Genomic DNA, 18,745 nt, shown 5'->3' on the forward strand with positions numbered 1-18,745 from the left:
CCAGTAATGTTCTTCTGTTCCAAAACAGATTTTGTTTCTTACTTTCTAAAATATAATAGAACATGAATTTTGATAATGTCACATGAACTCTATCCTCCCACTCCTTTTATTTCTCCACAATAAAGAAACCCTGGGGACACTACAGATGGTGAAGGAGAGTTTCACGCAATAGCAGGTAACGGCAAGCTCTTGTGATTTCAACTCAGGAAAGAGACGGAAAGAGCGCACGTGTTCTCTGTGACCTAGGCTTTTTGGTTAATGTGAACCTAGCTGGGACGGCTGTATAAACGTCAACATGCTTTGAGGCTGGCAACACAAACATTAATATAAATGTTAAACAAGAAACCAACTTTGGTTGTGTCCATGGGAAAAGATCTACAAATGTTCTCCACAACTTAAAAGTTTTTCTACTGACATTTAACCGGAACATGGGTATCATTAGGACAATGTTCCTTGCTCTCCCACCATTTTGAATATTTCCCAAATCCTTATCAGTGACACTGAAAATTTTACTGATGTTTTGATACTCTAGACAAAATATCCAAGGTTAAAATGGGAAGTTATATGGGAAAAACTTAAGTAGGCTCTAAATGTCCTAATCATATGTAATTTTTATTAAATAACTTATAAAGTCTCCATATTGTATACCTAATGATTTAGTTCACTATATTCTATTATTTTTACTCATCAATCATATATTTCCCATGTCATCAAAAAGCAAAGTTTATGTCTCTACCCAGCAGAAAACATTTTTAGGGAAACCTTTTACTAAACTATAAAATATTAGAGTGTTCCGATCTATTTTTCATAATCATTGCTAGTAACATGATAGAAACATTACCAATCCTGATAGCAGATTTTCAGAAATTAATTAAACCCATTAGAATCAGTAGAAAGCAGTCATTTATTCGTCACTACAGAAAGAAAGAAAAATGAATTAGACTTTATGTAACTAAAAGCACATTCCTTTTAGAAAATATCCACATGTGAATTTTGAAATCAATTTATGGCGGTAATAGGTTTCATTTGCTAAAGAAGAACAAATGAAAATGTAAATTAAGAATGGCATCACAAACGGCAACTACGATTGAATCAAAGATGTACTTTATCAAAATAAGCAATTTACGGCAGAGTGTTCTTACAAGTGAACCCTGAATAAAACAATAATCTGGCTAAGGTAAGAATTCAGAATTACATTTGTAATTAATTTGCCATGCTCAGTCTGCTCTGTTCCTATTTCTGCTCTTCTCGTGCTGGTACAAAGACAAGCACGGAAGTGTGCACGTGATTACTTATTTAAGTCAAATACCTTATGCAATGGATGCACTTATGACCTGTATTAACATGTATCATCAGGATGTAAGGGAGTTTTGCAAAATGCTAATGTTCAATGTCTCCTTAAGCTTTATTTTATATTGATGTCTTATTTCTCATGTAAATGTACACTTTTCCTTATGAGAATTAAGTTTCTCTGTGCTTTAGTTCTTACAACTTTCCTATGAAATCAACCAGCTTGGTATTATTCCCATTTCACAGATGTGGGCCTAAGCCACCACCGCCATGTGCTATATCCTACCCTCACAGGGCAGATTGTGGGGCAAAGACCATGATTTACCTTCAAACAGCTTCGTTTTCACGAATCAGAATCAAGTGGACAGGGCTTCCCTGGCAGCACAGTGGCTAAGAATCCGCCTGCCAATGCACGGACACGGGTTCCATCCCTGGTCCGAGAAGATCCCACATGCCGTGGAGCAACTAAGCCCGTGCGCCACAACTACTGAGCCTGACCTCTAGAGCCCGTGAGCCACAACTACTGAGCCCACGTGCCACAACTACTGAAGCCCTCACGCCTGGAGCCCGTGCTCCGCAACGAGAAGCACCGCAATGAGAAGCCCACGCACCGCAATGAAGAGCAGCCCCCGCTCGCCGCAACTAGAGAAAGCCCGTGCACAGCAATGAAGACCCAACGCAGCCAAAAAAAAGAATCAAGGGGACAGCCTTCTCCCCATCATATTCCCTCTACCTAGAATCTTCTTCATTTGGTAAAGCCTTACTCCCTTTCTAGGCTTAATTCAGAAACCAGCTCTTCTCTGAAACAGACTCCACTGAAATCGACTGAATGATTCCTGCCTCTGTCCCCCATAGCTTTTGTGAGAATACTGAGCACACCCTTTCACTGTTCACAGCACGCACATCTGTTTATTCCTGCACGAGTTAGTCTTTTTTTTTTTTTCTTTTTGTCTGCGCCGCACGGTTTGTGGGATCTTAGGTCCCCGAGCAGGGATCGAACCCGTGGCCCACTGCAGTGGCAGCGTGGAGTCTTAACCACTGGACCGCCAGGGAAGTCCCCAGGACTTAGTCATTTTTATATCCCTCTCGCAGAGCCTGGGAAAGGGTCTAGAAGCAGCTGTTCAACAACCTTAGCAAAGTAAATTGTATGAGTGACCGCCACAGACAACAGGTAAGTAGAATTGTAACTATTCCTGCCCTTGAAGTAAATCCTGTCAGTGGGAGAGGAAAAGGCTTAAGAGTGAGACAGGAAGTTAATACGTATATTAAAGAGTGATTTTTAAGTGTAGATAAAGGAGGAAAAGGATTGGCCTAAATCCAACCACGACACCGGCACAGCTCAAGACACAAGTGAATGTAATTAGAGGCGTAAGGCGTTCATTCCTGCATAACCACGGGTTTCTTGTTTAATTACACAGTTTTCTTATATGCCCTCTTTAAGACAGGAAGAAAGGTGGGAATGATATTACGGATAATAGAGGCTCCTGACAGAGAAAGAATTCCAGTGGATACTGGCAGTTCAGCTGTTCTCTTCAGAAAGAGGCTTCAAGACAGCCTGCCTTTTTATTATGGCTGGTGAAGGTGAAAACGGCTGTTAAAAATATCAGCGAGGAGACATTTACGGAGTCCCTACCTCACTCTAAATACTTGCGGAAAGTTTTCACAGATTATCAGATTCTCCTAATATGACTTAGAGATCATGGTCCCCATTTTACAGGAAGAGGACTGAAGATCAGAACAATGAAATGAGTTGCTGAGATTGCAAATCTAGTGCCAGAGCGTTGATCCAACCAAATGCCGGGACTCTTCCTACGACTCCCTACAACCCCCTCTTCCGGTGTTCGGAACACTGACACTCACCTACTGCATCGTGTGAACATGATTCCTGTTTACAGACATCTGGTTTAGGCGATTTCACATCTGCTAAATTGTAATCTGAGGATTCCTTTCACGTGAAGCTGGAGAATCTGTCTATACTCCTTGGGCATCTCATGGAAACCGCGCTTAGGTAACCTGTTGTCGTAGTAGTGATGGCTGACAGGTGTGTTCTCTCCAGTTTTAGAGAAGGGCCAGAATCCATAGAGTTTCACGTTCTCGCACAGTTCAACTGCCACACTTGTGATCATCAAGCCGGAGGACAGGCGATACTCGGTCACACCTTTAGTCCTCCAGAAGAGGGCAAGGTTTTTCAGGTACTTGGGATGGAAAAATAAGACTCTTTGTCTTGCTTTAGACTCCTTCAGTGTGTAGTACACCTTAAAAGAGGCCGCAGTGTTGGCCCTGAAGGAAAATGCTGGCAGAAGGACGAATGCATCTCCATAGGTTGCAACGTCCTCCAGAAATATTGCTTTCTTTTCCTTTAAGTTCCCATATCTGCCAAAGTTTTAAAACATCATGATTTTAACAGTAATCATCAAAGGAGCAGTTTTGGTAACATGAGGCTGAATTCACCACTGGCCAAAAAACAGAACCATTTATATCACTGTATCTAAAAGAGAGAAACTGCAGACTCAGAAAAAACGCATGTTAGGTAAGCATCTTGTAAACATCAGGGGCGAGGTCTTCCTTTCTCTTTCTTGGCATATCTAGGCTCTCATTCCTACCTTCTTATGGGGCAATACCCTTACTGGACATACATTTTTTATATTATTTTATCTTCCAACTCAGTCCTTTTTTCCTAAGGTTGCTTTTTAATGACGAATTACCTTCCAAATGTATAATGCTGAAATGTTTTCTCAAACATAACACACTCTTAAAATACCTGTACATTAAAAAAATTCATTGAGCTGTACGTTTGTATATACATGTTATTATAAAATAACAGTTTCCTTTAGAAAGTCTAAAGTATCTATATGCATAAACACACACACATACACACACACACACACACACACACACACACACACACATCTTAAATTTCCTCCATGGATTGTGATAGCTCTATGTGTTTAATTTAAATAATACCTCTGTAAATATACTGGTGTGCATGACTGCGTGTGTTTAGAAAGTAAGCCTTGGGGAGACAGGTACAATATTTTATATTCTCTTAAGCCATACTAGAACTATTTGAGGGGTGTATTCTACTAATAACAATTATTAGTCACTTCGGATGAAAATAGTTGAATAAAACTATATATAGGATTTTTATTAAACAGCCAACATTTTGTAGTAGTTACATTGTGGAAAATAAAATACACGAATTATTTTTTAGTAATAAACTGCCCGAAATGAAAACTGGATTTTGCCAGGTTCTCCTAAGGGTTACTCTCTGAAGCTTCTAAATAGACTACGTTTTTTCAAGAAAGCGCTATCGAGACAAGAGTAACACTAAAATTCTGAAAGGAAATCTAAAAAAGGAACTTCACTATTAAAAAGTTCTCATTGGATTAGCAACATTCAGCTTATGACATTAGAAGTACAACTGGACATACCTCTTCTGAGCCACAACCTAAATTACCAAATATTCTTATATATTTTCCTAAAACGCCATTCCAGCTGTATTAGAAGTCAGTCTCAGCAACAAGATTAGTGCTCAGACTAAGAAACAGGTTAAATAATGAGAAAAATGTTCTTGAACAGTTATGTAATTTGAGGTACTTACCTTAGTCTTATGATACTGGGATTTAGAGTCACCAGGTTGGTTTTAGTGCCAACATCATTGGTAACATTTCCTGTGGTTGGGGGGAGGTTACACCTGAAATTTGGAAGGAAAACTATTCTCAAAATATAACTTGTGAAAAAAAAATGTACATCCACATACATCCACACATATACATGTGATCGTTCTCATTTTATTGGAGAAAATTATTGTTGTTAAGAGGACCCTCAGAATTCATCTGATTTCCATCGAAAAACAGTAAGTACTGAACTCTTAGCTGGCATTTCAACATTGGATAAAATAAATGAATTTGATAAATGCTTTCAGTATTATGTAAGGCCTTTATAAGTAACAAAACTAGAAATGACAATTACACCTTGCCTAACTTTTGAAGAGTTCATGATCCTTTTATTAAAATTATTATTTATATTAATTAGATTCCCACAGAGGCATATCACCAATTTACAGATTTTAAAAAATTGAGGCACTGCGACTAAGGTTATAGTGTCTGCCAGAAGCAAAGACTATATAAAAAAAATCAAAATTTCCTGATTCCCATATGGACTGTTTTTCCACCAAATTAAGCTGTTAATAAATAAAGCCTTAATGTTCTTATAATGATGTTTTCATATTGATGTTCTCATCCTCTTTTGAGTACTATTTTGTTTTTAAATTGGAAAACAAATTAAGAATTGTAATTTTGAGTAAGTATATTCTTGTCACACAGAAAAGAGAAAGTATCATTTCAGAATTTCAAGTAGACCATTTCTTTAAAGCTATACATACAAAGGGAGCATCTCTGAGGAAGGCTGTTTAAACTTGATGTGTTCTGTAAGATGAGGCTGAAATATTCTATTCCATGCTCTATGAAATATATGGATAAATGAAACATGTACTTCTCTCACTGATAAAAAAAAGATACATCAGAAAACAAATATGGCACCTTGGGAAAAATAAATATTAATTTAGATAAGAGGCCACAGAAATGTCTTCATTAGTGGGCTTCCTGTAACAAATCTACTTTCTAGAACAGTCTCATATTCTTTTGAAGACTCAGAGATGATTTCCAATATGGTATCACTGGAGACCCCTAGGGGAAATACTGGGTATTGTATATACACAGTACAGTAAAGCCACTCAGCCCCTATTTTTGCTCCTTACACACTTAACTGACAGCTCCCAATCTTCTGAAATGAAAAAAAAAAAAAAAAAAAACAGAGAATCAGCTTCCAGATGGTTTTATAAACTATGAAACATGTACAACCAAAACAGACATAGGCTTAAAAATTAAATAAATTTTAATGACACCAACCATGTACAGCCCCAATTTGACCTTTCAGTTTGGAAGGCTAACTTCAAAAGGAACTCTATATTCAGAAAAATAGCTGCATCAACAAATGCAGAATCTAGAAATATACGCATTTATTTTAGAGTTATAAATTAAGTAGCTGTTGAGTGTTTTGGTTTTGGGGTTTTTTTCCCTGCTTGCTAAACCTAAACTTGTATTTCTTATATCTGCTATAAAGTAAAATGGATGTTTAGGAATAATATTCACCCCAGATGTTTTAGGAATTTTCAGTCTATAAAAATGTCTATTACAAGAAGAATTATTTATCTTCCTCATGGTTTTTCCATACTGAGTACTGTAACAAAATGGCTAAATCATGCAGGTATTGGCCATTTTCACATTCACCATGACGAACACATTCAATAATGGTTGGACTGCCAGGTCTGTTGTTCTGTTATTATCTTCAGCATAAAATTCTAAATGAGATTAAAGTGAGGGGGAGCTACTGATTCAGAATCATGTTTCTTTTTCATGGGCAGCATTAAATCAATAAAGCTCAAAGGATCTCCTCTGATGTATGCAATTGGTGCTCCTGAAATAGGAAGAAACGGATTTCAACTGACTTTATAAAAAGGTGCATTTCAATTGAAATCCACCCTCACAAGGATGAATCCTCTTTCCATCATATTCTGAAAGTGGAGATGCTCTGTGGCTTGTGTTATTAGTTCAGACACACAGAGAAACTACTTTTGTTTCTGCTTTGGCAAGCTAGCTTGTATTGAGATATAAACATTTTAAAAGATCAGAATTTAGAAGCTGCACATTTTTTAAAAATTTCAGGCCAGAAACCTAAATAAACATCAATGTTGTGTGGCTATACAATATCTAAGTCAGCATTTTCACAAGTATTACCTGAGAACAAAGTGTTCTTGAAATGCTCTGTTTAAAAAAAAAAAAAAGTATCCTTAATATACTGAAGGCTCTGACAAGTCCTGCAGTGAAGACCCTCTTTGACTATGATCTCATGCAGGGTTTCTGGAAAGTTAAGTGACCATAGCGACATTCAGAGGAACTCATGATCCATTTAACACTTTTGGAAACACACTAGATAAATTGCAGGCTTAAGCAACAGAGTTCAAAGGTCAAAATTTACACAGAGTATCTTTAGCTTATTCATTTAAAATATCCAGTTGATCTTGGATGTCAAAGAAACCAATTCGACAGAGCTTACCTAAAAACAAAGTCGGATTTATCGATTTCGGCTCCGCAGAGAGACTGATTCAGAATCCCCCCATTTCCAACCACCGCACACTGATTGTAAGGGTACCCCACAAAAGGCTGAGTCTATCAGGAGAAAGGGAAAAACTGTCATAAAATAGCTTTAGCTTTAGAACCATAAACATCATCAGCTTAATTCAAGTAGCTTAATCTTTACACATGCTAAGGAAAGAAAAAGAACAAGAAGCAATACCACAGCATGTTAATCAACTTATGACATCATAAAAAAATCCTGTAAATCTGTTTCATTTCTCTTGAGAGGAATATATAGCATATCATAGACAAACATAATGTAATAATACAAAATATAATACACTTGTTCTTAAAATGTACTTTAACGTATTTTACATCACATAATTAAGTAAATAAATTGAGGATGAGAAAATCCCACATGGGCCTTTCGGACTAACAGGACCATTTCCAGCCAAAAATAGAAAAGAAAGCAATTCCAAAGTAGCATTCAATTCTCTATTCTTGGCCATAAAATTAATAGATAATTTAGTGAAAGTTCTCTGTGCTTCTTAAGTAGGCAGACCTTCAGGCTCAGTGAGGACAGATTTACGCCTGCGACCTCTGTACATGGTCAGCCACGGTGCTTCAGGGAGGCCCAGCAACTCTGTGCTGATTTGTTTCAAATTCATTTCTAAGGCCGGAATCATTTTTGTTTCCTCCAAGGACCCAACTGGCCGATCCCAAAAGACTTCCCACTTTTACCAAATCCTCTGCGGTCTGAAACATAACTTTTCAATTTGATAGTGTACTTTGCCTTTGCTGGTCACTTTTCCGGAAGTAAGGATGTGACCTTAACCAGCAGCAAGGGTGTCAGCTCAGAGTTCCGCGATGATGAGGTCCTGATTCACCTGCTTTGTCTCCAGAACGTGAGTGTAGGTCCTCAGGGGCAGAGAGCATGTTTATTACTTTTCATTTCCCCTGTCTTCTACTGCAGACCTCGCCTAGAGGACCACTGCTTTCTGATGGGTGACGACTGGCCCAATGGCCACCTGGGTGCAACCCCCAGCACCACGCTGGAACCCAGCTGTACCAGCTTATGGGCACCAACTGGTAAATATTCAGGAATTTTGTGAGCCGACTGTGAAACCACTGGTAAATTACAATCGCCACGATGGGGATATTTACACTGCTACGAATCAGGGAACCCTCCTGCCCAGTGTACCAGCCCCACTGGCAACGCCCCAGGACCAGTGTGGTTCTGAGCTGCCCAACAGATCCTGAATCGCCCTGACTCCCGCGTGCTCCTGAATCTGCACTGGGAGATGCCAAACGAGTGACGAGAACTCTCTTTCAGCACGTCTGCGTTTGTCCATGAAAATGAAAACTCATGTTGCGCTGCTGGTGCGAGAAGCACTTTCCTGAGTCGTAACTTGTTAACACATGGAATCCATCCAAAAACCTTGCGAGCATTTTACAGATGGGAAAACGGAGGCATGAGTTTAAGGAAGGGCTAGAAAGCAGCAGAGCTGGGATTCAAACCCAGGCAGTCTGGTTCAGAGTCCATGGTCTTAACCACGACACATTATACAGGTGCTGTCTGTCATTCAAGGGGTGAAAGGTTAACTGAAGGATGTGCCTTATTTCCCTGCATAGATGTGACCCCAGCAGAGTGTCTGGCTCTTTAATGAATGGTTCCCACAGACCCTGGGCTACTTCAAATCACTGAACTCCTAGCGCAAGATATTTTCAGACCGTGTTTACTAACCGATACCACAGTAAATTCTGAATTTTACAGACAGGGCAGAATGCAAATAGGCTCTTTATGGTACAATAGAAAAGATTACTGAGGGGAACGTATCTCCAATTAAGCACTCAAAATAACGAACGTTTTTCTCTGGTTTCTTGGTCAACTGGGAGGAAAAAGTCCATATGCTTTGCTATCTTACGTTCAGTAAGAGTTCAAATAAATGACAATTCCAACGTTCCTTAAAATAAGGCTCCTAAGAAAACGCAAATCTGGGCCACTTAACTGCCTGCTTGTTGCTAACTCTGGTTGAAAACCAGCTTCGTTGTTTTCCTTTCAAGTAACTAAGCAAACCTTCGGAGTAAGTGACTTCACACCATTTCATCCAAAGCATCTATTGCGATCTGCTCGCTGTGTGCCCCACAGAACAAAGCAGGGTTGGGGTGTGGGAAGCAACCTTGGATGCTGTGTCTGTGGAAGGGGATGTTGAAGAAACACAGAAAAGTGACCTCGCTTTGCAGCTGTTCCTGTATTAACTTCAGAATTTCCTCCCCCTAGTTTTAAAAAGTCAGTATTAATTTGGAAAGTGGATGCTGTTGCTAATTGCATCCAGAATTATCAAGCCTATGCTGCTAAGTTATTCTTTTCAAGGGGCCAAATCAGAAGCAAAAAAATACCTGCAGCTCCTCTGTTCTGACCAGCCTAAGGCAAGGACAACACTAGCAACAACGGCAAGGGTGAAAGAGTCGCTCTCTGTGGAACTCCCCAAGGTCTTCCCTGATAAGGGACAGAAATATTCTTTAGTTGCTATCTTTTCAGCTATTGGTAATTTCGGTGCATCACGAGGGGATTTTCAGAATGCCGTATGAGTTATTTTTTTGGTCCCCGTTCCCTTCCGGAAAATCTGCAATATTTTTTCTCTAACATTGTGTATTGATTTTTCGTTCATTCCCAGAAAATTATACTTCCTTTGAATTGTAATATTAAAAAAAAAATTGGAACAACTTACATGACCATAAAATAGTTGAAACAAGTCAAAGGTCCAGCAAAATGGAAATAATTGTAAGAACTGAATATTCTACAGTTGGTAAACAGCATATATAAAGCGATCCCGTTTTGACCACTGACTTGGCCTAATTGCTTTACATCAAATAATAAAAAAGATGCCTGAGGGCTTCCCTGGTGGCGCAGTGGTTGAGAGTCCGCCTGCTGATACAGAAGACACGGGTTCGTGTTCTGGTCCGGGAAGATCCCACATGCCGCGGAGCGGCTGGGCCCATGAGCCATGGCCGCTGAGCCTGCGCATCCGGAGCCTGTGCTCCGCAACGGGAGAGGCCACAGCAGTGAGAGGCCCGCGTACCACCAAAAAAAAAAAAAAAGCCTGAGAGTGTAGTTCATCAGCAGTGGGATATTTTCAGGAGAAAAATTCCCCCCAAGTTTGGATTTATAGTGTAATGATACAGTATCATTACTCATTAGTTTAAATAACGAATATGTAATGAATGCATCTGTGCACTGGGGAACGCCCTAGGACCTTGGGATACATAAGAACACAGTAGATAAAAATCCCTGCCTTGTGGAGGTTATGTTTACGGACCGCAAATTCTTATGTATTTACTTCCCAAAGACTAGCCACATAAACCTACAGTTCTTTGTGAAGGGATTGATTTAGTCACGGAAACTGACAACTGGAGGAGTCTTATTGCAGGTGAAAAATGGGCATCTTCCCAAGCCCTGGTAATTACTATGCAGAAAGCCCAAGTACCTCATCTCATTCAAGGATGAGTCATGAAGACTCATGGGCTGGAAGAGCTTATCATTTAAGATATAAATACCATTCCCCACAGAGCCACAAGTATTCAAAACTGCCTTGGACTGCCATACGTATCTTACACAACACAACAGAGTGTGGCATTTTAATGAATTAACTGCTCCATTCTTATATCTTTTTTTTTTTTTTTTTTTTTTTGCGGTACGCGGGCCTCTTACTGTTGTGGCCTCTCCAGTTGCGGAGCACAGGCTCCGGACGCACAGGCTCAACGGCCATGGCTCACGGGCCCAGCCGCTCCGCGGCATGTGGGATCTTCCCGGACGGCACGAACCCGTGTCCCCTGCATCGGCAGGCGGATTCTCAACCACTGCGCCACCAGGGAAGCCCCCATTCTTATATCTTAATCTGAGCCAACATTCACCTTAAATGTTGACACAAACCACAAGAAATTCTCACTCACCACTGGCAACATATCAAAAATGTTCTCTCTGATTTGGATTTTGCTTTTACTTTCCACCTCGTAACTCACGTTAGTCCCGACGGGAGTGTTATTTTGAGAAACAATGAAGTTTTGAACGGCATCACAACACGAAGCAAGTTCCACTCTGCAAAGCATAAGGATAAAAGTGAGTCAAGGAATAAGATTAAGAAACCCAAAATAGAGACGACGATGGAAAATGCAGAAGAGGATTTTGCCATACTGACTTTCAGAGAGAAGATACCTCATTCGCAAAGATGACATTTTTATCTCATTCCATTCTAACTGTCCCTGGATGGTGCAAGAGTGCTGTGGTAGGACTAAATAGCAAAGAACATTAACGTACTTACACTCAGGTAGGGACCGAGTCACCCATAGGAAATACTGATTATATAATGGTTTAAATACAAAGACTTCTTTCTCATGATAATGTTGTAACAACAGAGAAAATGACAGAATACCTTCTAATTATTTTATTAAACAGTACAGAAACTAAATTAAGACCAGTGTCACAAATCATCACCAAAACAATATGTAATCATTTATTATGAGACAAGTTCAATGAAAAGAAGCATCATTCAACACAGTGATTTTTTTTGAGCTTCACTGAGGTATAATTCACAAATACGTATGGGGAATTCCCTGGTGGTCCAGTGGTTAGGACTCTGCGCTTCCTAACAGGGGGTCTGGGGTTCTATCCCTGGTCGGGGAACTAAGATCCCATAAGCCTCGTGGTGCGGGCAAAAAAAAAAAATTCACAAATTGTTTATGTTCATGGTTTAATATGCATACATCCTATGCAATCATCACCATACCAAGCTAATCAACATGTCCATCACCTCGCATAGCTATCTTTTTTCTTTTTCTTCTTTTTATAGTAAGAATTGAGATTTACCCTCTTAGCAAGTTTCAAGTATGCAATACAGTACTGCTAACGACAACTACACTGCTGTACTTTAAGGACCGAATTTTTAAATGACGTGAATTTAAAGTTGCCATTCTTTACAGAAAGCCCAGAAAAATGTAATTTAGTACGGAACTCTATTTCCAAACTATTCCTATGGAGTGAAACCTTATTGTCAGAATGCAGACCCAGCAAGGTCCTGCCAGGGGTTGTTGGAATTTGCCCCCAACCTCTGGCAGGTGAATTCAGAACCACTCAGAATGTATATTTTGCTTATGTAATTCTCCAGGGGTGTAGACTCCATAGCGTCTCTTGATAATTATTCCACAGTTTAATCAACCTGGAAGTCAAGAGACTCTTTGATTTGCACAACTGAACTCTCTTCACTTAAATCCACCTCCCTGGTTAGTTGTTCATAGAATCGCTCCATAAAAAACACTTAATGTAATTGAAAGTGGTAATCATCAAGCACAACTTGAACCGTTTCAATTTTGAAGCATTTAGAGAATTTCCTCTTCTCTCAGATTTTCTCCATAAGACCAGTTTTTTCATTAAGGTCACCTTGTTCATCTTTAAACCTTTACTAATTTCTCCATTTTACTTAAAAATATATATTAAAGTTGGATCCCACCATAGCACAAGGAACAGTGACTTTTCAGCAGACAGAGCTGCCTGTGGTCAGTACTGATACCCTATTCCTAACTGGTCCTTTCCCATCGCATATTTTTTTTTATTGGTTTTTGGTCCTGAAGGGTATCCTTTTATACATGTTCCCACTGAATTTGGTTCTTCTGAAAGAATACAATGCTCTAGGCTGTCATAGTCATTCTGAATTATATTCCAGTCTCCGTGAACGCCAGTAATTCTCAGGGTATGAAAAGTCAGTGCTGTGATATTTGTACCCTAAAAATCAAGATTTTCAAATTAGTTCATATCAGTTAGCTGATATTATTAAAATAGTACATTCTTACTTGAATTCTATCACCTGCTTATTATTTCTCTTTGTATTTCAGAACCTACCATTTCTAATAGCTCATGGAGACCAGACCAACAAAAGAACAAATTGAAAATGAAATGATGTGTAGTCAAAAACATGATACTAAGTATTTGAAATTAGAAATTTAATTTCATAACAATTCATGTGACATATTGCAAACTCAGAAATCCTTATGTGTTTCTAATTTTACATGTCTCTTTTATGCAGCATGTTGAGAAAGGCAATGGAATAGATTCTCATTTACCTTTTACAAGTAACTTAATTTCTCTAAGGATATTTGGTGCTTGAAAGAATATTGCATCACACAAAAAAACCACTAAGCAGGGCTTCCCTGGTGGTGCAGGGGTTTAGAATCTGGCTGCCAATGCAGGGGACACAGGTTCAAGCCCTGGTCCGGGAAGATGCCACATGCCACGGAGCAACTAAGTCTGTGCACCACAACTACTAAGCCTGCGCTCTAGAGCCCGTGAGCCACAGCTACTGAGCCCGCGCGCCACAACTACTGAAGCCCGCGCACCTAGAGCCCGTGCTCCGCAACAAGAGAAGCCACCGCAATGAGAAGCCCGCGCACCGCAACGAAGAGCAGCCCCCGCTCGCCGCAACTAGAGAAAGCCCGTGCGAGCAACGAAGACCCAACGCAGCCAAAAATAAATAAAAATTTAAAAATGCAATTATCAAAAAAAAAAAAACACTAAGCAAAGTACCGTTTGTGGGTTTTTAACAGTTTTCTTTCTGGGGGTTCCCTGGTGGTCTAGTGGGTCGGATCCGGCGCTTTCACTGCTGTGGCCCCGGCTTCAGTCCCTGGGCAGGGAACTGAGATGCTGCAAGCTGTGCAGCGTGGCCAAAATTTTTTTTAAAAATTGTTTTTTTCTGAAATTATTTTCAATTATTATATTATAAAATTTTCAAACCCTCAGGAAAGTTGAAAGAATTGGACAAGAGCATTTGAATAATGACCAGCTAGACTCTACAAGTAATTTTTTACTATATTTGCCTTGTTGTATATTAATCCATCAATCCATTTTTGTTGTTATAGTTATTGCAATTCAACATAAACGACAGGTGTCAGTACACCTCACCCCTAAATACTTCAGCATGTTTATCACTATTTTGTATTTTGCGGTAGAATTTACATACAATAAAACCCCAAGTGCATTCAATGAGTTTTGAGAAGTGCATATACCCCTGTAACCCAATCCCCTGTCAAGATACAGAATATTACCAACCCCACCAGATAATTCCCTCAAATTCTTTCCCAGTCCACCTCCAGCCAACCCCCACCTCAAGGCAACCACTTTTGTGATTATTTTTTACCAAACATTAGTATTGCCTGTTCCAGAATCTATATAAACATATACATAAATCTATATAAATATAAATCTATATAAATCATATTAATGCAACATTGTAAATCAGCTATACTCCAATAAAAATGTTTTTAAAAATTTAATTAATTTTTAAAAAAAGAATCATACTGTATATACGCTTTTGTGTAAGGCTTCTTGCACTTGGCATAAATGTTTTTGCAATTCATGTATGTTGCCATGTGTGTCAGTAATTTATCCCTTTTTATTGCTAGAGTAGTGTTGCACTGTCTGAATGTACCAGAATTGATTTAGCCATCCCCCCTGCACTTTTTTTTTTTTTCAGTACGTGGGCCTCTCACTGTTGTGGCCTCTCCCGTTGCGGAGCACAGGCTCTGGACGCGCAGGCTCAGCGGCCATGGCTCACGGGCCCAGCCACTCTGTGGCATGGGGGATCTTCCCGGACCGGGGTACGAACCCGTGTCCCCTGCATCGGCAGGCGGACTCTTAACCGCTGCGCCACCAGAGAAGCCCCCCCACCCTGCACTTTTAAAGAAATCACTATCAAAAATCAATGTTAAATACCTAATCACTCCTAATAACATCCCAGGAAAAACATCGGAATAATTATCCAAAATGTCATTTCTGCAGCCTATGTTGGGTCACTGACTAATGGGACATTTTAAGCCTTTATAGTTAGTGGCAGAATTATAAATTTATGCTCTTTGTCATTTCCCAGGTCATCTGCAGTAAAGATCCCCATAATAGCCAGTGTTAGTATAGAGCTGAGATGCTTAGAACAAAACAAAATGGAATTTATTTCTATTATTCCATTTCCCATCATCCCTAAAAACAGAGTCAGTTCTAACCCTTGGTGACTCCAAAGTCAACCAGATGTGCTCACAATGATGGGCATGGCAATTTCCCCCTTCTTGTGTAAAAAGAGCAAGAGACATTAAGAAATGAAGGACACTTGGTATTCACTAGATGTGATAGTGAATTTCACTTGTCAACTGAGCCAAGTCAATGCCCAGAGAGCTGGTAAAACTATTCTTGGGGTGTCTGTGACGATGTTTCAGGAAGGATTAGCATTTGAATCGGTAGATGGAGTCAAAAAGCTCACCCTTTCCAAAGCATAGCAAATATCCAACCAGACCAGCATTCACAAACCTCACCCTGGTAAAGCACTGTATGCTCTCCAGAGCATTTCCACACCTATTATGACATCTGATGCCCACAACAACCAGGGAGAGAGAAAGTACAATTATTCCCATTTTATTTATTTTTTAAAGTAGTAAGTAGTCTTATTTATTTATTTTTGGCTGTGTTGGGTCTTTGTTGCTGTGCAAGGGCTTTCTCTAGTTGTGGTGAGCGGGGGCTACTCTACATTGCGGTGCTCAGGCTTCTCGTCGCGGTGGTTTCTCTTGTTGCGGAGCACGGGCTCTAGGTGCACAGGCTTCAGTAGTTGCGGCGTGTGGGCTCAGTAGTTGTGGCTCGCGTGCTCTAGAGCGCAGGCTCAGCAGTTGTGGTGCACGGGCTCAGTTGCTCCGCGGCATGTGGGATCTTCCCGGACCAGGGCTCGAACCCGTTTTCCCCTGCATCGGCAGGCAGACTCTCAACAACTGCGCCACCAGGGAAGCCCCCATTCCCGTTTTAGAGATGAGAAAACTGGAGTTGAGAAAGTGTATGGGTTAGAACCAAGGCGCCCAGGTTGTTCGTGACTCCAGCTTATATCTTTTGACATTCACTTCTTTGCAGTTTACACTAGAGTATCCTGGGTGGGTAATGCTGTCATTTGAGCTTCCTCCTTTGGGATGCTTTCCATAACGGCACCAAACAACATAGCAGTTCCCAAAAGTATGCTGGTAGCACCCTACTGACAGCTTGTCCAGACATATCTCAAAGGCTGCAAAAAATTTTACATGTGAATATTCCAAACCCTCTATATAACTGAGACATTCAAGGCTCTTATTTTACATGGAGGGTTACATGATTCCCGATGGATGGGATCGAGGTTGTCAAGTGGTCCAGACAATGTGTCCTAGGATTTAATGGAGAAGAAACCCCTGGTTTACTGATGATCTAACCCTTGCTGTGTCACACCTTCAGCAACTTCCTCTATGCAATCCAGTTCCAAAAGGAAATCTAGTCCCTTCCACCCCCCCAGAAATGAATGGGGACTCTCTGTACTGCATTGATTTCCAGAGCCGGAAAGAGTTCACATTCTTTCAAAAGTGCTTAACTCTCAAGAAGTAGGTGGGAGTGAAGTGAGAGTGGCATGGACATATATACACTACCGAACGTAAAATACCTGGCTGGTGGGAAGCAGCCGCATAGCACAGGGAGATCGGCTCGGTGCTTTGCGATGACCTAGAGGGGTGGGATAGGGAGGGTGGGAGGGAGGCTCAAGAGGGAGGGGATATGGGGACATGTGTATGCATACGGCTGATTCATTTTGCTGTGCAACAGAAACTAACACAGTGTTGTGAAGCAATTATACTCCAATAAAGATCTATTAAAAAAAAAAAGTAGGTTGGTCCTGGGAGAATCTGGCTTAATACTTTTAGCCCTGATCTATAAAGACAGAATCTGAAGATGTCCAAAGTCATCTTTGCATCACAGTTGGTCTAATGAAGTACTTTTGAGAGAGATTTTTGTTCACACTGTAGAAATTCGTTTTTCTTTGCCACCCTAGGTGCTGAGTGCTTCCTCGGTTTTTATCTTTGCTTTTGTGTTTTTGTTTTGTTTCTTTTCTTTCTGATTCATTTCAAGTCCCAGGTCAAAATTCTTCTTCAGTTCTGAGCGGGATGCTTCCTGGATTTCCATGAAATGTGAAGGACGGCTTAAGGCTTGCAGTGCACAAGACACCTCAGGACACTCTGAATACTAACCGCCTAAGCGTCCCAGCCCGGGGCTCACAGGCCTCTCTCCTGTTTATCAAACTCCGGAGACTCCCTACTGAGTCTGGGGCAGTCAGGGTGCGGCAGAGGCTAAAGGCACTTTCCAAGTATTACTAAAGAGCTGCCTTGTTTCTGGCACCCATTCCCTAAGGTTCTAATGAGGGTCCCAGGAAAAGGGGTTTTATAGATCTTTTTTTTTTTTTTTTTTTTTTTTGCGGTACGCAGGCCTCTCACGGTTGTGGCCTCTCCCGTTGCGGAGCACAGGCTCCGGACGTGCAGGCTCAGCGGCCATGGCTCACGGGCCCAGCCGCTCCGTGGCATGTGGGATCTTCCCGGACTGGGGCATGAACCCGTGTCCCCTACATCGGCAGGCGGACTCTCAACCACTACGCCACCAGGGAAGCCCCGAAAAGGGGTTTTAAAACCTAAGCACCTGCACGAATTCGAAGGACTTACTTTACCCTCCTGTGTTTTCTAACGTGGCCACATTTCTCTTCTGTCACCAAAATCACAACATACCTGGGCCAAGCAATACACCCATCGCCTCTCTTCTGTGGACGCTCCCTTTTCTGCCCTTCTTCTGTCCCTACCCCACACTATATAATTTATTGATGGACCAATCATAACAACATCAAATATTTAGTGCCTTCTCGCTATGTGCTAAATATTTTACATATATTATCTCAGGCGATACAATAATCCTACAAAATAGGTTCCATTGATACTCACCTTCCAACTGAGGACAGCTCAGGCTTGTAAAAGGTAAGCCGGTCACATATCACACATGTATTCGCTCACCCATTCATTCATTCATTCATTCGCTCATATTTATTTAGCATGTAGGCAGGCACTGAGCACTGTGCCGTCTACACACGGGTGAATAAAATAAGCGCTGCCTCTGCTTTGTGCTGTTCATGATCTTAACGAGAAAAATGTCCTCGTTTGAGCCACCCAACTCACTACCCAAAAGATTTTTACAGAATCTACAAGTTCAAAATTGAAAGCACACTTACAAAACACAAGAGGGTGCAATGGACTCAAAGGGCCCTTTCTATCGTGTAGGTGTTGATGTCACGTCATGTACAAGACCCCAGCCCAGCCTCCGTACACAGTCAGCACGCCCCAGCGACCGTACTGGACTCTGTGTGAGTCCGCGTGTTTGCACGTGGGCCTGTGTGTGCAGCTCTGTGGTGTAGGGGCCGGGGGAAGGGAGGAGAGGAAGAATAATTTGGTGGTGGAAG

The 18,745-nt window shown here is 40.9% G+C and overlaps 1 protein-coding gene across 8 annotated transcripts in view; it reads right to left on the reverse strand.

Annotated features, from left to right (window-relative positions):
- Positions 1–2,548: 2,548 nt before the first annotated feature.
- ST8SIA6 (ST8 alpha-N-acetyl-neuraminide alpha-2,8-sialyltransferase 6) overlaps positions 2,549–18,745 on the reverse strand; it is a 231,900-nt gene continuing 215,703 nt past the window's right edge. For all 8 annotated transcript variants that reach the window (XM_079913333.1, XM_079913339.1, XM_079913335.1 and 5 more), the window contains 4 exons: positions 11,382–11,526; positions 7,408–7,520; positions 4,892–4,984; positions 2,549–3,663 (listed from right to left, as the gene is read on the reverse strand). In XM_079913333.1, the coding sequence (XP_079769459.1) occupies positions 3,195–3,663; positions 4,892–4,984; positions 7,408–7,520; positions 11,382–11,526 (820 nt within the window). In that variant the 3' untranslated portion in view covers positions 2,549–3,194. The remainder of the gene's footprint in view (positions 3,664–4,891; positions 4,985–7,407; positions 7,521–11,381; positions 11,527–18,745) is intronic.

Source organism: Stenella coeruleoalba, assembly GCF_951394435.1.
Source record: "Stenella coeruleoalba genome assembly, chromosome: 2".
NCBI lineage: Eukaryota > Metazoa > Chordata > Mammalia > Artiodactyla > Delphinidae > Stenella > Stenella coeruleoalba.